General features: G+C 37.3%; 3 protein-coding genes across 10 annotated transcripts in view; 1 reads left to right on the forward strand and 2 right to left on the reverse strand.

The window, feature by feature from the left end:
* org-1 (T-box transcription factor 1) overlaps positions 1–453 on the reverse strand; it is a 29642-nt gene extending 29189 nt beyond the window's left edge. For 3 of the 5 annotated variants that reach the window (XM_022082523.2, XM_022082525.2, XM_022082524.2), the window contains exon 1: positions 202–453. The gene's annotated coding sequence lies outside the window, so the exon portion shown is untranslated. The remainder of the gene's footprint in view (positions 1–201) is intronic. The other 2 variants (XM_022082526.2, XM_087356405.1) reach the window with 1 other exon arrangement.
* An 8549-nt stretch (positions 454–9002) lies between these two features.
* On the forward strand, positions 9003–22339 carry Ube2g1 (ubiquitin-conjugating enzyme E2G 1). Of its 4 annotated transcripts, none has more exons than XM_087356410.1 (9): positions 9003–9166; positions 9535–9637; positions 9748–9845; positions 12352–12530; positions 14525–14647; positions 15861–18808; positions 20141–20412; positions 21377–21494; positions 22150–22339. In XM_087356410.1, exons 1-5 carry the CDS (start codon positions 9121–9123, stop codon positions 14603–14605), a joined length of 507 nt encoding a protein of 168 aa, XP_087212536.1. In that variant the 5' UTR covers positions 9003–9120; the 3' UTR covers positions 14606–14647; positions 15861–18808; positions 20141–20412; positions 21377–21494; positions 22150–22339. The 4 variants fall into 4 exon arrangements, with proteins under 4 accessions (XP_087212536.1, XP_087212534.1, XP_087212535.1 ...); XM_087356408.1 differs by having other exon boundaries at positions 9106–9166; positions 15960–18808; XM_087356409.1 differs by having other exon boundaries at positions 9106–9166; positions 16050–18808.
* LOC147872459 (uncharacterized) lies at positions 21512–25802 on the reverse strand. The gene is made up of 2 exons (XM_087356406.1): positions 24685–25802; positions 21512–23586 (listed from the first exon to the last, which is right to left on the reverse strand). The coding sequence occupies exons 1-2, from the start codon at positions 24831–24833 to the stop codon at positions 22947–22949; spliced, it is 789 nt and encodes a 262-aa protein (XP_087212532.1). The 5' UTR covers positions 24834–25802; the 3' UTR covers positions 21512–22946.
* Positions 25803–25804: the final 2 nt, after the last annotated feature.

A 25804-nucleotide genomic window follows, 5' to 3' on the forward strand; every position in this document is an offset into this window, starting at 1 on the left:
TATTTAAGATAGTAACAGGTCTGACTTCAACAACGCACGTCCAAAATGCATTCCTACGTCTGCAAAGACAAAAAAAAATACACACGCTTTAAATCTCTTTTGTTTTCCGTTTCACTTTACGTTTTATAAAATATTGTCCAGAATCACTATGAAAGATAAAAATATCAGTTTTGCTACCATCAACACTATAATTACTCCTACCTTCCCTCCCTCTGCACAGCTGCCCCCTCCCACATTTTACATCATTCTTATTCCCCAAATGCGTATCTGTAGAATGGGGGCACACACCGATACACATACACGATCCCAAAATCTTCACGGTTCACTCCTGTCCTCACATCAGTAGGATACTCCTCGTGTGTCTATCCTCACAGTATGTCAACAGAGACTCAGACTGCTCTGTGGAAGATGTCGTGCTCAAGACGGCTTTCCCACCCTCACTTCTGCTGAGACATTTCTGTCATCTCATTGGCAAAGAGCGTAGGAATCTATCTTTGTAGTCTTGGGTGGGAGAGGTGAACAGATCTTCAAGCCTTAGGGGCGGAGTCAATCTGTGAACGACGTGCGTCAGTAACGAGAATGGATAGTCGGTGGTTTGTTCCGTCAACTTGAGCGCTTATGCGGGGAATGTGGGAAATCTCAATGCGTTCTAGATTCGGAATTATCCGGAGATAAGTCGTCAGCTTAACGCTCACGCAGCTTTACCTTCGGGGAAGGGGATGCCCGAGCAACTAGTGCCAAAGGTGTGGCATGTTGCTTAATCCTAGGACCGGTCTTCTCAGGGTGGCGAAAGGAAATCTTGTCCCGGCCACTTGGTTCATTCACGTGATGTAGTTTCTTCACAGCAGGTGCCTTACTACACTTCAATGGATTGAGAATGGAACTGGAGGATGAGATGAAACTCAACTTTTTCCTAATTGTTGGAAACACTGAAGGCCAGTGCGTTACAGAATTTAATTTTAACTACGAGTTCAGTATAGGCCTACAGATTAACAGAACCAAATTATCCTATTAGGAAAATCACTTAGGAGATTAAAAGGAAGAAGTCGGACACAGAATATTCATATTAGTTAGCCAGTTCCTGGACATATGTGACCAAAAATATAATTTCCTTGACAGGTTTTAGTGTGCATTAAGTTACAGAGTCTCACGAATTTTATCGCGAAGAAACGGCTACTTTACAAGTCGAAAGAGGAATTTATGAAAATTCGTCTTATTATAATTACAACATTGATGGTTCAGTGGCATTCAAAATAGTTTTAGAGCAGCTGTCATGCAACAAGCGTCGTCAAATTCCTTCCAGTCAGATGCAGTTTTAACTGAAGACGTGAACTTGATTGCGCCGACTCAGAACACGGTGAGATTTGGGGTTCTCATGGCGACGAGCATGCGTGCAGTCTCGTAAATATTGACTGACGTTTCAAAGGCGATAAATAAGTTTCTATAAAGCATCGGTTAGTATCTGCCAAAAGACAGCCATTTTAATTTCTACAGTTGGTAATATTTGTTAATGCCCATAATGTTTCGATCGCAATCATTTTATAAAATGTTAATGCTGTATGTGTACCTTTCCTTTTCTGTTTTAACATTCTACTCACTGTCCCACACATTTGATTACATTTGTTTAATTTTACCGGTAAATCTTTATTCTCGAATAGGCAGATAGGAATATTATAACCTATATAATTAATTGGCCCAGTTCAGCTCCTGTAACGGGGCTACGGACAAATGAATTACTCATTGACACTCCTGCACGTAAGTCATTATGTCTATAAGGAAAACCAGGATAGCAACAGCAAAATGTTCAGAACTCCATGCACGGATCAATCTCAAAAAATGTATTTTAACTGTTGTATTAACTGTTCTGTAGTAGACCACTTTCATCACACGAGCCACTAATTAAATAGTGTGAGAAGGGTCTATTTCTAGGGTGTCTGAAACCACGTAGCAGACGAAGACATCCAGATTTCGAAAGCGCGGCGTGAACTGTTAAACCGTAGGCCTGTAGTTCATTAAATGGCTGCCAGCATTTTAATTTTGGGTGGCGTTTCGTTAAATAATATTATATTACTTCGCACTTGCGAATTCATCTCTTGCAGATGTCTTCATGTTATGGTGCTCACTCACAAAAATAGGCAGGTCTGTTTTTTTTATATCTTCTACTATATCGGCTCGATAGTCTATCAAACGGTGTTCTCGTTTGCTTCTCCAATAACTTATCTGCGAAATCTGGTTCTTTGAATATTGCAGAGGCAGACAGAGATGTGCATGCAGGTCAACGGTAAGGCGGTTAGTCGCCGTCTTCCCACTGCTGAGGCAGGGGTTCGCGCCCAGGGCAGTCCTTGCTACTAGGACGGATTTTTCAGTATCTTCCCACCGCTTATCCGTATCCACTCGCGTGTCATCTAGGGACTAGACAATGGACCCGTTCGCGACGGCAGCTCCTTAGAAACATAGGCTCACCCCTTCGCGTCAACAACGACAACAGGTTTACGGGATTCAGTAGTCCTGTTCGAGTAATCGACTTATGCATGTTTTTTGTTGCATTTAAATGCGTATAAATTGTCTCTTTACCCAATTCACATAGGCTACGCTTATGCCGTTGTGATTGTGGGTTTGTGAGGTCTGTTTTCATCGAAACATGACTGCTTCTGGGCGGGAACACTCCGGAGGGAGAGCCACGTGCTGGTGGCCAAGCTCTCCCATTGGTACAGAGCCCTGGGTGTCGTGTGCGTGGAGAGGCGGGGCTCCCCCTTGCGTCGATGACATACGCAGTGTGGTGAGAGTTGCCGCCGACCCACCGGAGGAATTAGGACTTGCATGTCCTTCCTGTGAAGTGGAGTCTCCTTCAGTCCGGTCCATGCTTACAGTTGCCTCTTTATCTTAAGAGACTGACTGGACTGCATTGCACAGACACTGGATGAAACAGACTATTTTGGCAGGTTCATATTTATCGTATTTAGGATTTCGTGGGGGGTAAAACGGTCCTCAGTCTGAGTTTGGGGGATAGAAAATAAAAATGAAGAACAAGATTGTCATCATAATTATCGTCAGTAGGCATTTGTTCTGCTGCATTTATTTAGTTGCTTCCGGCGTTTCAGCGTTATTTTTTCGTAAGTTCCCAGTCTGGTGTATCCTCCGCGGAGGGTTCATTGCTAGTCGCCGCTACCATCGCTCCATCCGCGTGGCTGTAGCGCTCTGCCCCCGCAATTACATGCAGCATTTCCCTCAACGACAACCAGCACGAAGTATCTCACACTTTTTTATTCGTTCACAGAAATCGTCCGAAAGTCAACTTCTTTTTATTAAAAAGAGAAAAAAATGGACAGGCCAACAAACCTTAATGTTACAAATGACAGAACCAACTCACACTTATTCTAGATGATGTTTGCGGTGAAACGGGCTACTTTTACTCAAACCTTGCACTCGAATTTTCAACAGCGTTGGATTAATATTATAAGGAAACTATTTTAAAATGGAGTTAGTCTGTCTTTTTCCTTACAAATTTTGCCCCCATTAGACCCGTTCTGAAGTTGCACAGTCTTTTCAAACCATCTAATTTCTTAATTTCTTTGGTAATGTGTAGTATTTTATACGGCGAATACAACGAGTTAGTCTCTTCATCATTAATTATTAGCTAGGTGGTTAGTTATGCCCACTTAGGAAGATAATTGTTCTATTTAAAATCGGTCATAGTTGTAATTCAACGCCCAAAATGCGTGATACGTGGTTGTGAAAGAAGCTGAACTACTGTATCGACATTAGCCTGGACTAAAACTCTTTATTGCTGAGCTAAGCATTAAGTTCTGAATTATTTTTTTACTGCATACAACAGAGCCTTTTTCTGTGTCAGATATTTTTGTTGTAATGTATTGTTCGTTGAATTCATTGTTTCGGAAATTATTTTCGAACCGTAGCAGGCCAGACGACCTGATTCATTACACTGAGAATTCAGAGGTGTAGGTATATAATTAAGATAGCATATTCCAAGATGAGCATAACATGTTTGCATTAAGTATACTGGGCTCCTGATTACTAGTTGTTTCAAATAAGCCTATTTCATATATTTATTAATTTTTTTATTATATTCAGAAAAGCGCTTTTAAGCTTTCATGTAAAATTGTGCTCCAGTTTAAATCAAGGTAAGATTTCTTTGACACTCAGGTTTTCTATGTAACCGTATAGGACTAATGAGAAATTGCTGATCCGTGATGTGTAAAGCAGGAGCGGATGCACCGGGGTTATATATCTGTCAGTAGGCAACAGCAGGCAAAGGGGGTCGCCGGTGTCTTGGGTACCGTAAGTGATGACAAACAAAATGAGCTTCGATGTGTTATATCCTGTCATCCTGTCCTTTCCATTTCTGCTACTGGGCTTTGGGTTTTGCTTACACACTATTTCTGTGGAAACGTTGGCAAACGAATAGGTGGGACTTGGTCTAAGGGAATCTGCGGAATTACACTGAGCATTAACAAAAGTTTCTGGAGGAACTTATGATCCCTCGTACCTTCTAGATGCTTCTATATGTAGGCCTACAAAGACATCATAATGGAGCTAGATGTCTGAATGTCTATTTTAAAAATTCTGCTACCATTAAGTAGCTTTTAGAAATACTTCTAAGGAATATATAGGTACGAAAGAAGTAAAGGTAAGGAAAACGGATGTAAAGGAAAATAGGAAATAAATAATTCCGTATTGATTCTCAACAGGCCATTTTCGCTAGTAAATTGTTAATAACGCAGCTTAGTGATCAATATCCGTGTCAAATTTGTACCAGTAAGCCGAAAACTGTAGTTGAGCCAGGGGGCGTGTGTCTGAGAACAAGGGAGTATGAGACTCGGGCCCAAAACAATGTCCTATGAGGCGCGGAATACTTATATTTACAAAGTTAGGAGAGTATGTAACTTGGTATAAAAGTCAGACGTAATTCTGACCTTTCTATTTGGTGCGAAATGTCAGCCTCTGTGACTAAGTAATTAATTTAAGTTGTAGTTACTTTCATTGAAGTGGCTCTGGTAAGGCTACGGTGGCGGACACTTGTGAACACACAATGATGACTTCCAAAAAGGCGAGGAATTTTTTAACCAGCAAAGCGAGTGTCATCTTATCAAGAAGGACTCGGTTCGATGAGTCTGTCGTCGGTTAAAATAGCTTATCTTAGGTCTGTCAACTGAGACTTTTACAATTCGCTTGATACCTTGTTGTCACCTTCAATTCTGCACAAAAAATAACCATTACAAACGCCTTAAACTTACATTTTCGAATTAAATTTTTGGCACAAAAATTCAGGGTTACGACGATAGAAGTGCGTTTCTGCAAGACTTTTGTAACCACGAATAAGGCTGCAGAATCTAGAAGACCAGAATCCACATCTCCACTGCCGTGAGAAACTAAAATCTCGGTAGTAGATTTCATTCCCTTCTTTACAGGTCGCGCCTGCCACCTATCGTTTCGACTATTTGCAGTACACAAGAGACGGAGAAATTGCCGCCGTAGCAGAGCGAAATCTAAACAGCACTATAGATATCTACGTATACAACGTTGTTATTTATTTGGGCGAGCAAATACGGAATTTTTTCACATTATAATAGACCTACTTTATTCTGCAAGACAAACTTTAGATAAAATATTCATTTTCTATTCATTTTATATTCATTAAGCACCATGACGTTCTCAACGAGCTTTCTCTTATCATTCAACGCGTGATACAATCATAGTCATTAACTAATTTACTGTCCTCTACCCATATGACTGGAGTTTTGTGGAACGCTGTATTAAGTTTCAATCCTACCCATATTGTATTAGTAACATTTTCATCCAGATGAATTATAAGGTGAAGTGCAGAGAAAAATGGTCGGACTGGCGAATGATGAATTAACAAATATAGGTCTAATAAATAACTTCATAATTGTACTCTTCACGTAGGTGTTACAATTTTTCTGTCTGTAGAGGCCTCGAAGCACGATTTTTAATCTGAAAAACTGCTGTTTAAACCTCGATAAGAACTCTAGAAAATTTTCCCTATTCTACCATTTCCCCCTGTTCAAGATTTTTCACGGACTTTCCCCGAGGATAAAGAGGCCGGAGCATAAAGATAACCACTCACTCCCATAAACCTTTACCTTTGTTTGTGTGCTTTCATGGCGTGACGTTTAACACAGACGCGCTGATTTCTCAAGATCAATTAGGAAACTTTATGTCATGGCGCAGAACGTATTAGGTTATAGCTCCAAGCTCCACGCTTATTGCATTAAAACTCGTCCTGTCATAAGAGCAGTTGTCGTATGACGCATCATCTCAGTGTTTTGTTTTCATTTTCTTTTATCTACGAGAGATGAGTAGGTAGTGGTTCAAATTAAAATGTGTTGATTAGTGCTGTCAGCGAAGCATGTAAGTGGTGCAATACTGCAGCTGCATTGCGGTAATGACAGATTCACGGGTATCGTTCACTGGCGTGTCATGAGTGCAATAAGGAAACAAGTCAGGGCAGTGGGTTATCGACACAGCGGGTCAGTTAGAGACATTAGTGAGTGTATTAGAATTTTATTATTGATCATTTACTTGTTCAGCTAGACCATACATGTGCATATACATTGTAGCCATACATTCTGATAGACCTCTGAACATTCCTTACTATATTTGCATTGTACTATATATATATATATATATATATATATATATATATATATATATACTATGTTTTTGTTTCACTTTAGTAAGGCCAATCTCTTCCAGTCTTTATATGCAATTAGATTTCCTCTTCTAAATTATATTAGTAACTTATTTAATTGAATTATTGTTATTGTTACTTTTGTCACTGTAAAGCGATTCGTTCTTCAACATGGCTGAAAATCCTCAACCGGGTGTTATAAACTATCTCCGATGGAGAAACACTCGCGGTATCCATAGAGTGAAAGACACGCTTAAGTTATATAAAATCCTCTCACAACACCACCGGACGTAGCAGGAAAATCGACCTCTGTGATGGGAGTGGCAACGAGTAGCGTGTTCAAGATACTAAGGGTCTGTATATCCACCAGTCAGGCTCAGTCGCTGCAAAAAGGAAAACCTATAACATTGACGAGTTAGTTAAAGGTGCAGTGAAATATCTTTAGTTGATAAGATCCTGAATGCTGTGAACGATGCTCCGAGCTGTAATTTGAAGAAGAAAACTTTATGAAAATCTAAAGAGCATGGGTTTTAAATTCAGAAAACTGAAATTAAACAGCTGTCCCCAAGAAAGAAACGATATTGTGTTGTAGCGTCGGAAATCTTCCAGATATTAGACGGTATCATGAAGAGGGCAAATCTATCTGTTTAAGATTATCTGTTATTTAGATGAAATCTGGGTTAATGCAGTATCAGACGATCAGGTTTTCTAATGATGATTTTTTAAAAGGACTGAAATCCGTCAAAGGAAGGAAAGCGACTAATTACAATGAACATTGGCAGTGAGAAATGATTCGTGGATAATGACCTGTGAATGTTTAAACCTCATTCTACAAGAAAGTATCATATTTAAAACATAGACGTATTCATTGATAAGACCGTGGTTTACGAAATGGTCAAAACACAAAATAAATAACTTTTTCACCATATCACTGTTAGCTGAATTCTATACAGATCTTATAAACCCAAGTCAAAGGGTAGCCTTGGTGGAAACGAATAATGTTAGCTTCTGCAAATAAATGTCAAATAAATGTAAATAAGTGGGGAAATTGTGCCTACCACGTAGGATAGAAAGGGGCGCCACAGTTCTCAGATACTCATGACAGGACAGAGAACATGAAAGCCGTGATTATCAATGTTGGAGACGATGATTCCCATTCAGACAACGGGTAGCGACTGATGGAAGGAGGTGGTACAGTGCTCCTGTTTCTGTTAATTATTCGTCATAGAATGGTTACTTTTAGTTGCAAATATCGTTCTAAGTAGAAGTTAGTACTTTGTATTAACGGAGCTTTTAAAATGGCACTGCACTGAATGTGGCAAGAGAATAACGATGTGTACTCAACCGTCGATACTTTTTGAACTACACTTTTGCGTAGACATGTTTCAAAATAAAGTTTAGTGTCGAGTTCCTGCGTACGGGTGACGAACGAACGAACTAACTAACTAGATGGCTTACGGAGCCCGTAGGTTTATCATCGAATTAACCAAAGCCCTCCACCGGACCCTGTCCTGGGCCAACAAAATCCAGTCTCCTTCAACTCCTATCTCCCATAGATCCCGTCTGACATTATCCTCCCATCTACGTCTAGGTCTCCCCAGCGGTCTCTTCCCCTCAGGCTTCCCAACCAATACCCGGGGCACACCTCTTGTCCCATCCATGCGCGCTACATGTCCCGCCCATCGCATTCTTCTTGCCTTAATCACCCTGACAATATTGGGGGAGGAGTACAGATTTTTAAGCTCGTCATTATGCAGTTTTCGCCATGCCCCATCGTCTTCTCTCTTTGGCCCAAACATCCTCCTCAACACCCGATTCTCAAACACGTGCAACCTATGTTCCTCTCTCAGAGTAAGAGACCATGTTTCGCACCCATACAAAACAACAGGCAAAATAATTTTTTATACTTTAATTTTCAGGTTCTTAGAAATCAGACGGAATACAAAATATTTTGAACTGAGAAGTAGCATGCATTCCCGGAATTTAGTCTTCTCTTAACTTCCTCATGAGTATCATTTTGATTTGTTATTGTTGTCCCCAAATATTTGAACTTTGTAACACTTTCAAAAGATTTATTAGCCACCCAAGACAATTCTGCCTGCCTATCTGCTGACCCGGGTGACGAACACCTGCAATACAGAAGAGACGTTTTGAAAGCACCCACCTACAAGTTCAAGTGCCTGTGTTCAGATGACATCCCTGCGCTCATCAAATCTCGATTCTAGTTAAAGATTTCTCCTGTAGATGGAATATAACACTGGCTGCGGATTATTAGTTACAGGTTCTGCCACTAGGGACGCATTATTTTGTTACGTAAATGTTTCATACATTTCTTCCAACTGCCGGAAGTAGCATATGGAATCTTGCGCATGCGGCCTTGAGCTTTCGAACCTAGCCATCTTTTCTGGGAGTGATTGTTTGCCGTGTAAATTTGAAGTATTCCCTCATTCATGTCAGAGCCACAGTCCGCTCTTTTATTACGGAAACAACTAGCAGGTATGCTTAATTATAAGGTTTCTTTTCTTAGAGATCATGAAATATTGAAGTTTCTGAGACGTAATGTGATTTATTCTTGCGTGACTACGACCTCGCTCTTGTACCACTTCTTTGTCGTCAGCAGTTAATACAATACATTGGTGTTTTCATTGTAAACACGTCTGTAAGGTATGAAAATATAATAAACTTAGTAATTTCAAGTGCACACCTTTTGCAAGTAGTTGTAGGATCATCTGGCTGCTACATTATGAAATTTGCATATAATCAGTTACCATTTTGCTAACCACCAAATTCAATTATTTTATTATTTTGGGAATTCAGATGACGTTGTGTGATGCATTAACTAATACTAACTTAACCTGTTTCAGAACTGAACAAGAACCCTGTTGAAGGGTTTTCAGCTGGCCTCATAGACGACAATGATATTTATCGATGGGAGGTACTTATTATTGGACCTCCAGACACCCTATAGTGAGTTTACTTTTTTTAATGAATGTTTTTATTGCTATAATTTTGGAAATTAAGAATGTTGGAACATCATTTGCACATAACTGATACATGCTACACATTAAATTTTTCAGTGAAGGTGGATTTTTCAAAGCACACCTACACTTCCCAAAAGAGTATCCATTACGACCTCCTCGGATGAAGTTTATTACAGAAATATGGCATCCAAACAGTAAGTGTTAGTGGTCATGCTGTTAAGTAGTGTTTCTTCAACCATGTTCGTGATTTCTTGTCCATGGTGTCCCAATATATACTCCAATATGTAGTGCCTAAACAGAAACTCAATTTTGACTTTGCTGCAGGATCTTTGTAAAGATTTGGAGACACTTTTAATAAGATCAAATTGCCATGTACGAACTAGAAGTAATTTGTTTGAAATGTGTTGTGCACAGGTATACTGTACCTTCTGCTTAGAGATATATGTAGAAAGCTATTTGGCTCCTTTGGGTCACTTGATCTGCAGTCACAGTTAGGTACATAATAAGATAAGGTGTCATACAGGTTTAGCAAGGCAGTTTTATGTTTCATAAATTTTAATTTTATTTTGGAAAATCATAATTGTTGGCAATTTAGTGTGTGTATATTAATTTCATAGTAAAAATAAGGTGTGTGTGCTGCTTGCCAAAATGTTGCAACAATTGGACCTTAATTACTTGAGGCTTGTATTTGTTGGCAGAGAAAACTACCTGCATGTAGTGTTCCTATAGCAGTTGGTTACTGAGTGAGATATCAGGTTCTCACAGCAGCAGCTATGAAGAGACAGCCTTCTGGGATTTTGCACTGTGTTACCTTGTATAAGTTGATTGATGTATCAGGACACAGCTTCTCAGAAGGCTGTCATATTCAGTTTTTTACTTTATAATCATGTGCATTAAGTGGTTATATTAGAATAATATTAAGTTAATATTTTTTGTGTTTGAATTCTACAGCTTCTGTCTGAAACATACTTTGTTAAATCAAGTGAAAAGGATAGGATATGATTAACTTCTTATAATATTTATTGCTTCTAAAGAATGTTAAAAAACAAATTCATGTTGTGTAATATTAATAGACTGGTTTTCTTCTCCATTCCCTGCCTTTATAATTTTAAGAGATAATAAACATTTATTATTAAAAAGAATTATTGTTCAAAATGGTTTCAGCATGTCAGTGGTATCACCATACACAGGCTAATTAAATATACTTAAAGATTTTGTTCCCTCTAGGCAAATTATGGGATGGTATCTTAAAGTAAACCATAACCACTTCCTGCCTTTCCAGTTCATTATTGGCTGTATTAGTAATTGTATCATTTGACATTGTATATGGTCTGAGCTGCAAGCATCATCATCAAATAAAGTATAAATATAATAGGGTTTATTGAAAATTCCTTTCCTTAAATGCTGTTGCAGTGGTTAAATTTCACTCTAATTCATGTGGTAATCCTATATTGTCGATAATTTTCATTCTTTGATTGCTTCCTCTCTTCCGACCTTTACTTCCTTCCATGCCACAATATATGTGATCATGCAAGCCTCAACCACAAGTTGTAATGAGAAATGTTATAATACAATGATAACACCAAGAGAATAGAATGAAGGAAGGCTTACATATTTACACATTAATGGCACTTGTAGTTGTAAACTCTGGTTCCTGTAGTTCATGGTAGAAGTGGTTTTGATGTGTCATTATCCATGCTTAGCACTACATTCAATTCATCTGTAGAACAGTTGTCCTTATGCTACTTGTTACCTCAATTATTATTATAAGCATAGGTTACATACATTTAGTGTGAAAGAAATATAAATATTGCATTTATTTTAAATCATTCTAATGCAGTTTGTCATGAGGAGCTCCAACTAAAATTAGATGTATGAATCTGCGATATAATACCTTGTTTAAAACATTTGTTATAAACATGGCCTGCCAAAAATATGGCCATATTACGTGAGTAAATCCAGCAGTGATATGTTGTAATGGGCAGCTTGCTGACGTGCACTGGTTCAGTGGTTTAGATGTCATCACTTGTCCCTTAGGATGCATCCTCTCATTTCAGTTTGTGGTAAATACATTAAAAAATGTAAATGTATTGAGAGAAGAAATTAGTGTTAAGAATGAGTAGGGGCTATGCTGTCTCCCCCTCCAAATGCCTCCATGGTGTATAGCAGGACAGCTTTAATTTTAATACAGAATAGTTTTTGGTACTTGAGAAGCGGATTTCTGCAGTTTGGATCATGGTATTTTCTTATCTTTTTGAAAATGTTGAATCACTCTTTTCTTTATGTAACTTTCACTGTTGGTCCAAAGATCTTTATGAAAGTGGGAGTTGTGCAGTACAGAAATGCAGAGTACTTATAAATTGTTCTGAGCAACCAAAAACCACTCACCAAGTGTTGATATTTGATCTGAAGGTAAATTTTTGCTGTAGGATTTTGTGTCTTTGTCTAATCTTTGTTCCATGGTTTGTGCTGTTTCAGTTTTTGATATGTAACCGTTGTTTTTATGGTAATTGCAACCACTATATAAACTTCTTCACAGTGGAGGAGGCAGTTGTGTTACTGGCCAGTGAACCTAAAATGAGTCTACATGAATGTAATTCTGTCAGAAAAATGTAACACATGTCTTATTGGCTCATGTTGGTATCTCCGACCTTTATACCTGTATAAACACTGGTTTAACAGTGTATTACATGTTTATAGTTGAGAAGAATGGTGATGTGTGCATATCAATCCTGCACGAGCCAGGCGATGACAAATGGGGTTATGAGAAGGCATCGGAACGATGGCTACCAGTTCATACGGTGGAGACTATTTTAATCTCAGTCATATCCATGTTGGCCGATCCAAACGATGAGAGTCCAGCCAACGTAGATGCAGCAGTAAGTATATTGTATTTGAATTATGGCATCTCATAAAGAAGGAAGTATAAAAGGTTCTATATCTTACATTACATTGCTAGGAATATTTTGAAATTAACCATTTTCTTGGGGCAACCAGATATATCCAAAGTTTGTAAAAGGTTTGAATGTACTGATAGTCAGATGGCATTGATGTTCTGAGGAAGTCTTTTCAGAGTAAGACAGGTTTTACGTGCTATGAAAGTGCATGAAACCATTGTTTCCTATGTGTGCAAATTCATGCTCATCGATGAAGTGTTTAGTTTCCCCACCCCCCCACCCGAGGTTTATTTGTTGTATGTTGGCAAATATGACAAAGAGGAGAATGTGTGACGATGAAGAAATGGTGTCTGTTTTTGACAATAGTAATGAAAATATATGAGGCTTATTTTCTGTGATAATGATTGTGAAATAGTGACGTTGATGCCAGTGAGAATGAGAGTGGTACGGGTGACTAGAGGACATCAGTAAGTAGCTGGCTTGACGTTACTTATTTGGACCCTGGACCAAGCATAACTAGTTCAGTGTGAAATACTTAATGTAAAGAAGTTGTACCATGAAGTTTTAATTGGAGAACTGAGATTGCTGGTTATTTGAATCTTTTCCTTGATCTGAATTTATTGTACCTGATCCTGCAGGAAACCATATTGAAAGGAAACAAAAAGAACATGTAAACCACGCCTCCTACCAAAAGAACTTATACTGATCACTTCCAGTTATAGCTGATACTAAGGTATTATCTCAAATACCAGTCTTTTTTTTGGTGCATTACCATTGGATGAGTTACTGCTCTTGTTTTCAAACCTACATTTTATTTATGCTGAAGTTCAAGATAAACTGAAAAAGGAGAATGTAATAAAGTCTATGTTAGACAAAATTAGGTCAGAATGCATCCTCCATTAATCATTTCTTAGACATAGAATGCATTGATAATAAGAATATTTTAAAATTGCTCCCCCCAATACTCTCCCAGTACCTCTGTACATGCACGAAAATATTACACAGGGAGGGTCCATCAAAAGCAATTAAAGATTTTCCTGAAAATGTTTTTACTGTCTGACTGCAAATGGATATATATATGTGCAAATACACATGCATACATACATCTAGATGAAATGGTGTGCACTCCTTTGCAGTATTTATGGACTTGCATAAGTTTATACTATAACATTGAGTATTTTTGTATGGATCTTATGTGGAATGTAATTCTGTTAGGAAGTGTCAGAGAAGATTCAGGACAAAGGTCCAGTATTAAAAATCTTGTCATTAAAGTATGAGTAGTCTGTGTGTTAGTAGACAGCAAACCACACAGAACTTCATGCATAAACTTTGGATTGTCTGTGCTCCAGTACATTTTATTTTGTGTGTTCAGACATTCACTCAAATAAGACCAAGGTTTGTTTGAAGAAATGACAACTCATGATCATAGTTGCACTTTTGAGCTGATTAAACACACAGAAGTGAATATTAGGTTGATGAGTAAACTGAAATTGGAACTATTTTTGAGTCCTTGTTTCTCACAATTAAAGGATTGAAGATAGTGACAACTGTAGTTATTTTATGCTGTCAGCCTTCTTTCTTCATAAGTTTGTCATGAATTAAAGGTTTTATTGTTGTGGCCAGTCAAATTCATGTGTAATGCATACAGTTGACCCATTCATTGCCATTCTGTGAAGACTGCATATATGAAATGTTTATATCCCATATTGCTAGCATCACATTTCACATTTGCTGCCAGGAGCAGTCACATACAGCAATCCAGAATTGTGCCTAGATTTGATAAAGGAGATTAATGTAATCGATATATTGTATTCTGTCTGGCTGATCAAGTTGGGCATGTCAGGGTTAATAGAGGTCCATGACTATCCAAAGGGACTAATAAGATTTGAAGCCTTCAATTGTGTCATGATTTTTTGTCTCATTTTAATATATGCAATTTAAACATTTCAACTCTTTCTGTTTCCCACACTTTACAGAAAGAATGGAGAGAAAATTATACAGATTTCAAACGAAAAGTGGCTCGATGCGTACGGAAAAGTCAAGAGGAGTGTTTGTAGGGCATTTTTTTATTTCATTTGGGCATGATTATTTAAAATGAGGTGAGTAATGTCTTGTACATGAGCTGGAAGTTCTGGCACAGGAATTTGCCATTTTAAATATCTTATTTAGGTCTTTTATTTTCATTTTCTGTTAATTTGTTGCCTTCTACATTTTTCCTATCAAAGGACTGTGTACTCTGCAAATATTTTGGTTGTTTACTCAATTGATGTTTGCTCATTAAATTAAGTAAAATTATTTTTGTAAGTGTGTTAAATTTAAGTGCCAATTTTATGTTTCTTTTAACTTATGCATTTGTAGTATCTAAGAATTTAGGGCACATTCTGATATCTGTCATGCAGCAGTTCTTTCGCATGAGAATCTCAAATATGAACTTTAATTCATAAAAGAAAACCCTCTGTTTACCTACATCCTCTCTTTTGTTATTCAGTCTCTCCACTGTTAATAGACATAACATTTATTAAAATTGTCATAACCGAATTAACATACTTCTTTATGATGTGGGCCTGTAGTTCTATTATGCTTTATTTTACTGCACTCTGCCTGCCTGGTGGGTGAAGAAATAAATTTCATAGTAGTGAATGCCAGAAATGCCATATTCCCAGTGGTAGGATAAGTACAGGGTAAGTCAAAAGTAGCTGCACACCTTTGGAAAACTGTAACTGTGTTACCTGCAGCCAAAATGCGCTGATATCAGCAGATATCTGTAGAGCGTAACCTCAAGTTTCGTTTGTTGTAGACCTTCACATTGCCACTGAGAGCGCTTGTGAATTGTGTAAAACAAAATGGAGACTTACAGTGGCGAGGAAAGAGCACAATGTGTGTTCTTTATGTGCATGTCAGAAGGTGAAAAACATTTTGATCTTGTTTTTGGTACCAGGAGAATTATCCATTACAAGTGTCAGCACATTCATTAAAAAAAAATATTATGCAGGAAGTAAATTTTTGGCAGTGCACCTCACACAGTACTTTTGTTAATCATCTTAAAGACTATAATTTTGTATTAACTGAAATATTCAGAGTAGTGTGATAGCACTGAAATGACTTCCAGCAGTGATTCCAGGATAGGCAGAAATGTTGAAATGTGTGTATAAATTCAGAAGACATTCAGAGATGGCTATACTCACTGAAGTTCAGTGCCAGTGTATTCTTTCTACAAAAAGAGAACAGACTTGCACTGTTCACCACTTCTGAGGCCTATTTTTTAATAATGTATCTGCTGATCAGATATTTATATATGAATTTCTTTTATAGGAGGAAGTATGCCATCATTACGAGGGCCTGATCTCATGGGGTTGACAAGTGAAAAAGATGATTGCAATTTTAATAATTGTTTTTAATTAAAATTAACAGTCACAGTGTCTGTTGAAGAGGGGAAGGGATATTGAAATGCTGCTCCAAGCTAATGGCTGAATGAATGCATGCATGAATTCCATGTCCCAGAGAGATACACTGCTCCAAGCCCTCAGAAGATAGTGAGATGCCTGACTCCACTCATCTCAGTGTGAGGTATGTGCAGCAGCTTCATGATGTGTCAACGGGACTGACTCAGCATAACGGAAGTTTTGCTTCCCCCAAGAAAAATATGACCAGCTAGGTTTCATCCCTGTTGCAGACTTCATGTTAACTATTATTGCTCTCATGTTGGGGAGTGCTGCAAATCAACTGTAAGCCCTCAGTCGATGTGTGAATATCGATATGTGCTCCTGTGATGATGTAATTTTCTGCCTTCCCATCGTCAGAATACAAAAAGGCTCTCGGAAACATCGTATCGGTGTAGACGTTAGCTCAAATAAATGCCTTTGGATTGTGTTTTTTAATAACTTTTCTGGAAATGGAGACTGCTGAAATGCACAAGAGGACATGAATGGTGGGTATGCAGTAGGAAATGGGGGGAAGGAGGGGCTGTTTTTGTTTCATCTTTCATCTTCAACGATAAACTTGTGTTTTGAGGGGTGTGTGAATGGACATCAGTTTGTTTTTGGCATGCTTGTCTACAACAATTAAATTATTACACAGTTACAACTCGGTAAGGGAATGTATATTGCATGAAATGGAGAGTGACATTGTTCAAGTGTACTGCCTTGTTTTTGCTTGGTTTGAAGAAAATGAGAGATGCATGTTGTTCACAGTCAGTGCTGTAACTAGCTTTGCACCAAGCAAGTGGCCTATGCTGCTCTGAATTGCCAGAAAGTCTGTACAGATTATGTATATATTTGACAATGAAATGGCAATGGCACTAGCAACAACTTTGGACAGATAATAAAACAAACATCCCTGTATTTAAGGGGTTGTTTTCAGTCTGAAGATGATTTCACCAGCCAAAGGGGGAAGTAAATAGTTTTGGGGCTATTGTAGGGGATGTAGATATTTGAAAATTAAATGTGCTTCTTTAATAAGAGATCATATTTATAAATGCTACATATGTGCTTCAAAATGGATGTTTTCAAAAAAAAGAAAGTGTGTCAGATTGTAAGAATGGAATATTGCTGTTACTAATGTAAATTTTCACCCTGTGACAATCTTTAATCCCCGCATGGCCTGTTGGAAATCACCTTCATTTGTTTTTCTTTCTAAACCACATAACTGATATTCAGGGATATTCTAGTGTACATGTTTTGATTTTTGTTCCTTTTTTAATGCTCAATATCCTTGAAACAAGTGTAATGTAATTGATAAAACAATTTCATCTGGAATGTTTGAACTACATAAATTTAATCCTTCCTTTGCATGAATGTGTTTGATATTCTTTTGTGTAAAATTATTTCTCAGACCTGTCTGAAAACAATATTTGCAATCTTCATTGGTATTTAGTTCTTAATGATAGTTTATTAAAATTGAGAAAACAAAATTGTCATCCTTGCTATTTATGAAACAGAATTGGTTCTAAGATTTGAACTGTGTAAAGAATGCTGTGTTGTCTTACAACCTCTACTATTTAGTATCCATTTTCCAATAAAATTTATAAAACCAGACTTGAGTCTTTCCCAGTGATGTGTTATTTGCACTGAACTTTTATTTGTAAAATTTTGATAAATATTTGCAAAATGTTTACCTGCTTACTGCCATTCTTAGTTCTAGGAGTCATGCAACAATTGTCAGGCTGTTTTGTAAGGATTTACTGACATAAAACAGACCACTGTGTCCAAGATTATGTAGCAGAAATTACATAAAATTAAATGTTGCATGGCTGTGCCATCTGTCAAAACACGAACATGTAGAAAAGTGGCATTTGATTATTGCTAGATTGGATTATGGTAACCCTAGCAGAACCTGCCTCATCATCTCAAATCAGTTTAGTGTCAGAAAGAGGCTTATAAATTTGAGGAATGTGATGGGAATAGAAAATGTCAATGTAACATATTTCTATGTTGGACATTCCTCCCACTTCTGAGGAAAATGTAAAGTATAATTCTGGAACACTGTTGAAGTTGCAGAGTGGTTGATAATGTTGACTGTGTGATAAAGTTTCTGTTCTGTGCTGTGATGTAGTAAACAAATACTAGCTAAAGCTGCATAGAAGCCTGAAATGATATGGATGTCAGAAAACAACCCTGACTAGAAGCTGGCTATTTTGTGATGAAATGTTTTATTATGAAGTGTTGTGCAATTTATTTTATTTAACAGACAATTCATACCTGAAATTAATTGGGTTGATAATTACTGTCTTTTAATTTATAATCCACCTCAAATTCATGCATGCTGACAAGATTAAATTACGAGCACCTGAAACGTGTGGAATAGATGTTGCAACAGATTGTGTACTCTAGCACAGTCATTTATTAATTTCAGAACATTCTTCTTCTAAGTAAAGAAGTATTCAGCTTCTGTATTGTGACACCCCCTCCAAGTGAGTTATGTAGGATGTGGTGGGATTCTAGATAGCAACTTTGTTTTTACACACAGGATGTGGCATGACAGCAGGTTTTTAGGTTCTCAGAAGCACCATATAATCTGGTAAAAACTGCCTGATGTTTTAGAGGAGAGTGCTGCTTCCGTCATCAGGGTATGAAGGTAGCCATAAGCTACAGTTAGTTGTCAATACTGCAGTAGAAAAATACTAATTTGCTTACATGAAGAATGTACACAGCGCAACATACCGGATGACAGTCATTATGACAGCTTTTTCTTTTTTAAAAACTTGTTAATTTTTAGAAACTTGGAGCAATATATTTCAGTTTTTGAGAAGTGACCTGACTCACGTAAGTAGCATATTTTATTGCTTAAAAAGCAGTATACATATTTGGATTCTTAGGTCATGATGCTGTGTTGTATTGGGCTGGTTTACTGCTGTCTTCATATTCAAGACAAAATTTTATGAAGTGCCAGCAAACTAGCCCGAAACAGTGTAATTACCCAAGAATGGAAATAATATTAGTTATAAAATACCATGGAAGTTGATGACTTGCAAAGTAGGCTGTATGTTTTAATGCTTGTTGAAGCACATTCAACTTGACTGTGGAGTAGAGTGTGAGAATGTGTATGTGAAGTATAATTCTGTAGTTTAAAAGTTTAGTAATATATCAAAGCTGTTTGCAGCGCCCATCATCGCCCTGATGATGTAGGCAGCAAGTTTCTCTGAAACGTCGGTAAGCTTGTGTATACTACATGGCGCAACTTCCCGATAGACACGTTATTATACTCGACGCCATGAGGACATGAAAACGCACCATATCTCTGTTATGTTAGGAAGAAAATTACTATGTTCTGTGATCCAGGAGAGTGTTGTACGTATAATCTGTGGAATGGAAACGATGTGATTGGTTAAAATGCGTTGCGTGAAATATTCAAGATGGTGGTGGTTAGTATTGGTAAAATTTGTTATGAAGTCCTGTCCATTAAAATGGAATAATTAAGGCAGAAATACTAATTCTCTATTACGGGAGTTTAAGAAGAACTTGTTTGTGGCTTTCTGAGATTATTGAAGCTGATGAAACTATAATAGGATGTAAGTAATATTTATTCACTGTTTATACTGTGAGAAACCATGGTTTATTCCAGGCAATTTCAGTGTTTTTTGCCTATAAAAATCTTATCAGAGCTTAAGATGTTTATTTAATATCGTCATAATAAACTTGTTATTTGCAGTGTCTAATAATATTTGTAAAAAATTAAGTCTCTAATTGTGAATGTAGACATTGCCTTGAATGCTATACTGCATATGGGCATACAAGCAGTCACAAATTTTTGAATGCAATGTGTCATGAACATTTTTAATGCTGCATATAGTGTGTAATTGTAGCAGAACATGCAATTGGTTATTAACTGCATAACTACTGTTTACAGACTGAGACATGGCAAGGCAGTTTTACTCTGCTGCTTGCTACTATTACACTTGCCAAACAACTGTATGGTAGTAGAATGCTCAAGATCACCTGTTCCCCCACCACAATTGCCTCATCCGCTTACAGTCTCTTAGACAGTGTTCTAGTAGTTTTCCATAATTTTTCAGTAGAAGACCTCCAGTGGGTAAGTGGTAATACAGTGCATCTCTTGGCATGATTATATACAACTCGTATCCCTTCTCCTGGCAGGAACTGCGTGATCTGCCACAGAATTTGTTTAGTCTAGAAGTGGCCTGGCAGTCCAGAAAATTATGGTGAAACTAGCTGCAATCCAAAGCCATGCAGTGTCTCAAGGGCTGGAAACTCTCCCTGACAGGCATCACATCTGGAGTTCTGGAGGCTTCCAGGACCCTCATTTTCTAGGGAGAACAACAGTCTGCATGAGTATCAAAAGCTTTTGCTGCTGTCTTACATGGAAGGGGAGGGGGGGGGGGGGGGGCAGAGTAAGAACTAATAACAAGGTGAAGGGTAGAGAATCTTAAAACAGGAAGGGACCAAAAGTATTTCAGGATATGAGTGGACAGCACATACAAATACATTCTTCCCCAACCCCCTTTTCCATCATAATGCTCCTGACATTGCCTACAGGCTTTGACTTGCAAGTGGATTGTTGTTTCTGAACTGCTGACCTCATGTCATACATATTGCACCAGTAACACTTCACTTAGACTCGGTAACATCAAGATCCTGACATAAGCCTCTAATAGAAGTCATTTACGTACCAAGCATTTATCTGCAATACCACATAGACACTCTACTGCTTACCTCCCCCTTGGATTGCCACTTACACCCACTACCACTCGGACCTTTAGGTAATTCTTGAAACACACCTGCTTGGTATTGCAGTTTCTGGTATTTTATCTTGGAGTTCTTTTTGGAAAATTTTGAAAGCAAACTCCATAGGATGGTTGGTCCAGGTTTGATTCTTGGAAGAGGTGGGCAAGATAAAAATGTGATAGTTATTCTGTGAAAAGTTGTTTTGTAGAAAGACATATATGTTACTTAATTTTAATGGGATCAAAGTGTGTGACATTTAAATAAATCTTTAATGGTGGCACTTTTGGCCATTGATGTCATTAAAAACATGTCTCTGAAAGTCATATAATCCTGTTAAGATTTGATAATGAAAACCACAATTTCTGTGTACTGACTGTTCGCTTGTGGAACTACCATGGTGCTGTAAAACAAAGTTTTGTTTATGAGAAATTTCAGCGTGCATCAATTATGAGGGGTCCTTGTAGAAAAGGTGTGCATGATGTTGGGTGCAGATTATGAAGGTGTGCTATTTGGAAATTCATAGTGAGCGGTCTCAGTGAAGTGTCTGTTATTTTGAATGATGCTTCTGTGAAGGCAATTTTAGGGATATGCAAACTGCGGAACTGGCATTTGTGAATGTTAAATATAGTCATTATTTCTCGTTGACAGATTATGGGTGGTGATGTAGGCCAGGATATTCCTATTCCACAAGACAAAGGCTGTGAGTAAGGAACATGCAGAATGATCACTCCCAGTAAACCAGCTGTGACAAGTGCTTGTCCCGGAGGCATGTATCACATCAAATACTTGTCACTCATTATTTATTTGGTCAGTTTAAAAAGTAAAAGGTACAGACTTTTGTAGATGAGATAGGTGGACATGTAATACAAAGAGTATAAAAATGCTTTATGGTTGGGTTGCACATTTAGCTAGTTATTACCTGTGAAGTGTATCAGCAGTACTGTGGAAACAGAAGAAAATTATTTATCATAACGAATATTCAGCTTCATGAAAATAAGCTTGTGTTTTGTGGCATATAGTTATATTTTATGCTTGGATGTTTCTAATTTGGTGAAGTTTCCTTTAGTGATCCTACAGAAGAATGATAGTAACATCTCCTGCAGTGTAGTTATATTCTTAAATGTTTATATCAAATGAAAAAACAGATGATATACTGCAAAGTGTATGTGAACTTTGTGTTATAACCTAACTTTTTGAGGAACAGTGAAATTGGAAAATTTTTATTAGTAGTTACAAGGCAAATAAGAGACTTCTACCTTCAGTATCAGCAGTGCATCATTGCTGAAACAGATATTTACAGATTGTTGGGGAATTTTTATCAAAAATTATCTCCTTTGGAGGACTCTTTTCCATACAGGAATTGAATTATGCAGAGTTTTGACATGAAATGTAATTTAAGAAAAACACTGTTATTGTTGCAGAGTTTGTGTATTTGGAGTGGATGGGGGGCTGTGAAGTTAATGTGCCCAATTCCAAGGACGGCCCTGAATGCAGACTGGCCAAAAGGACGAAACAGAGTGCAAAAGTTGATGTACACATTTTCCAAACATTGATTTTGATATATCACTGGCCCTGATGTTCATTTATTGCTAATACATATCTCATAGTGAAGCATTTATGTTTTATTTCTCTATCCTATGATTAAGCATGTAAAGTTCACTTACTGAAATCTTTAACATGTCTGAAATAGGTTTAACAAACTCCTTTACTTCAGTATTCTGTCCCCATTCATACAACATAATATTTAAGTTGTGAATTATTATTATAGATGTATTGAATCACATTAACTTTACTTGTCTTTAACAGTCATAAATTGATGTTACAATATAAATACAGTGCCTAATGACATATTTTCTTCAGCAACAGAAATCAAAGAAAGTTAATGCAAACAGTTATGTATTTTGCATGTACACTTATCATTCCTCAGAGAGTGCTTCAAAAATGTTCTTGATCTTAATTATACGTGTATTTTAATAATGAGCCATCCATGTTATGACGTTTTAGTGCACAATGTAAAAGAAACTTGCATCATTCATTTCTGGTAGCTACAATCAGGATAAAACCTTATGTTATTATTTTCTAATGACAGGTACATTGATTTTATATCATTGACCTAAATACAACCTTTAGACAGAATTTTTAAAATCTCCAAAATAAGACAAAGAGATGAAACAATAATAACTCAAATTGTAAACAAAAATAGATAAAATTAAATAAATTATTGACTAATAAGGTTCCTCGCTTCCCAGTATCTATCACATTCTGTCGTTTTGGACAGAGCTGGGTAGTGCTGGAGATGATCCCTATTCATATCTTGGAGGGCACACAAATTACATGACGGGTCTGGTAAAATGCCATAGCGGTGAAGGTGGTATGCTAGGCAGTCGTGTCCAGTTAAGCAGAACTTCACAACTGCTTCTTTTCTTGGCCTGTCTGGTATCGTAAGGATATCCCTTTGCCAGGGTTTTCCATGTGATTTCGCTTTGATTTCAAGGGTGTGGGTCTCTTGAATAACTCTCTTGATGTATATTTTAGCTGTATGGTAGGATGTTGGTTTCAATGTTGTTTGGGTTATCTGAACACCTTTTTTAGCCAAAATGTCAGCCTGCTCATTGCCATATATGTTGCAGTGTCCTGGAATCCATTGTAGAAATACTAATTTATTACTGGCTTTTAGATGTTGTAATGCATTTTGACAGTCTTGGATTTGTGTTGATTTAATATCTGTGGAACTTACAGATTCTATAGCTGCTTTTGAGTCGCACAGGATAACTACATTCTTGAACTTTTCCTGGTGGCAGACCAGTTGGTTCAGGGCTACACGGATGGCTTCAATTTCCCCATCATGTATGTTCCCACTGGAATATAGAATGCAAAGATGTTGGATTGTTTCTAGAGCTAAGGTTCTTGATTTGTCTGTGTTTGTTTCCTTTTTAAGAACAATTTCTTCCAGGTCTAGAGAGCATTTAATGGAGTTCATAAGCATTGGATTCTGCTGCTGGAGTAATGGTTTTGGTGTATTAATTATTTGATATTTTTCCTTCAATTCTAGGACTTTCTGTATAAATCCATTCTGTGTTTTTAATCTTCTGTCATTATTATAATAAGATTTCCAGAAATGATCCCCTGGCTTTCTGAGTAATTTTTCATATAAAGTTAATGATCTTTCCTCAATCACTTTGGGAATAGGTTTTAATCCTGTTAGGAGGAGCATGGCATCGATTGGAGTTGTTTTGACTCCTCCTGTAGTGAATTGTAATGCCTGGTTTTGCGCTTGGTCTAATTCACTCAGTGTTTTCCCTGTAGCTGTTATCAGTAACTCCCAGCAATATAACATTTTGGGAAGGACGTACTATTTGTGTGTTGTCTTTAGGGTAGAGCGATCACAACCCCATTTAGTTCCTGCAATGAGTTTCATTCCATTTATGCACCTAGTTACTGCAGATACAGTTTTTTCTACTTTCTGAGACCATTATGTTGCATGTACCATCCTTGGGGTGACGTGGTTCAAAAAGCATGTCACTTGCCAGAGTCATTCAGAATAACTTCTAAAATTGTTTCACAGTTACTATAGGTGCACAGTAAACTGCAAGAACATCTTATACCTTTCTTTGTGTATAGTTAATAAGTATGTTACAAATATACACATATGCACAAACATTTGTTGGAATACACATGTGACAAATATTTTGCTTAACATTGAAACATACATTCCAGTACACTAACTAGGATTAAATTATGCAACATATTATTATAAGGAATGGCACAGAAACATGGTATCACAGGTATGTGTACATCAATACAAAGAGATCAAAAGTATTCATAAAGCCTAAACCTAACCTCACTTATACCTAATATTTTAAACCACAAACAAAATAATGAGAGTGCCTCCAAATAATTTTCCTTTTACAATTATTTTGAGATACATGTAGGCACTGCATTTCTAGCAAGAGTACCTCAAGTAATACATTACGGCATTCCCAGTTTGTTGAGAAATACAGTAGTTCCTGACTAATCCTGAGACTTGCAGGGTGAGGAAGAGGGGTGAAGGAGGAAAGGTAGCATCTGCTCTGCAGTATAGTAGTATGCTTTGGACTTCCTGCATTCCTTGCAAGTCTCAAGATTACAGTCACAAAACAGTATACTGTATTCCTAGTTACAGTGCCTTAAGAAATATGTAGACACCTGAGGATACATAGATACTGAATTCTTCTTTTATTAATTAAATTAATTTATTTATGTGTACATATATATATATATATATATATACACACACAGACACACACCACAGTCTGCGTATCTTGAGGAAGGTGCTGGCACCACTTCCCAATAGCAATGTTTCAGGAATGCAGACACTGTAAACATAATGACGCAGTCCCGTAGAGTATTTCGAGACTGCATCCTAGTGAGACTACTAATATATGCATATATCCCACATTTATAGTTGGATTGCCTGAAGAAATATTGGGTGCTGTATACATAGTGAGATTGTCCCACATCAATACATAGCGATGGCATTCCAAGTAAGATGACATAAGTCAGTACTCAATCACGCACATTCCGATTTTTCCACTAAGTGCATTGACATTGCATTCCTAGTGAAAGTAACATCACAGGTTATGAAGATGGCCTCTGGGTTGTTGCGCTCTGTAGGTTTGTAGAAGGTTATCCAAAGTTTCAGATGTGCTTGCTGCCACCATCATCAGTGTGAACTTCCTGTTAACTGCCATGAGAATCTCAATCTCTCATTCACAGGTTATGTTTTCATTTGGTTAAACAGACCATCATGAATAATTTTTGAAGAGGTTTAAGAAAAGTAATATTTTCTGTGGGTTATAAATTCACAAATACAAAGGCTATTTCATTACCAAAAGTTTATCAGTTCAGATATACACAATTACAGGTAAAGTTATTTTCAATGTTGTTATTCTGTCCCTGTATAGTATAAGACGGGATATTAAATCATAATGAAGGATTTGGCTACTAGGGTGCAGCACTGGAAAGGAGTAGCACAGATAACTAGTAGGAAACTCTGCATAACTTCCTACAGTTACGTGTGCTAACGTTGCTAGTAAT

The sequence above is a fragment of the Zootermopsis nevadensis genome, unplaced genomic scaffold (assembly GCF_977971745.1).
Source record: "Zootermopsis nevadensis isolate Lab colony 2312 unplaced genomic scaffold, Znev_1.0 Znev_ptg000027l, whole genome shotgun sequence".
NCBI classification, from domain to species: domain Eukaryota; kingdom Metazoa; phylum Arthropoda; class Insecta; order Blattodea; family Termopsidae; genus Zootermopsis; species Zootermopsis nevadensis.

What these genes read in the sequence shown, in the direction of transcription:
- Ube2g1 (XM_087356410.1), top strand. Translation starts at nt 9,121, where the DNA reads ATGTCAGAGCCACAGTCCGCTCTTTTATTACGGAAACAACTAGCAG. An exon ending in ATTACGGAAACAACTAGCAG is followed by an intron (nt 9,167 to 9,534) that starts GTATGCTTAATT and finishes AACCTGTTTCAG; the next exon opens with AACTGAACAAGAACCCTGTT. An exon ending in GGACCTCCAGACACCCTATA is followed by an intron (nt 9,638 to 9,747) that starts GTGAGTTTACTT and finishes TAAATTTTTCAG; the next exon opens with TGAAGGTGGATTTTTCAAAG.
- LOC147872459 (XM_087356406.1), bottom strand. Translation starts at nt 24,833, where the DNA reads ATGCAGGAAGTCCAAAGCATACTACTATACTGCAGAGCAGATGCTACC. An exon ending in GCCGTAATGTATTACTTGAG is followed by an intron (nt 23,587 to 24,684) that starts GTACTCTTGCTA and finishes TCTATATTCCAG; the next exon opens with TGGGAACATACATGATGGGG.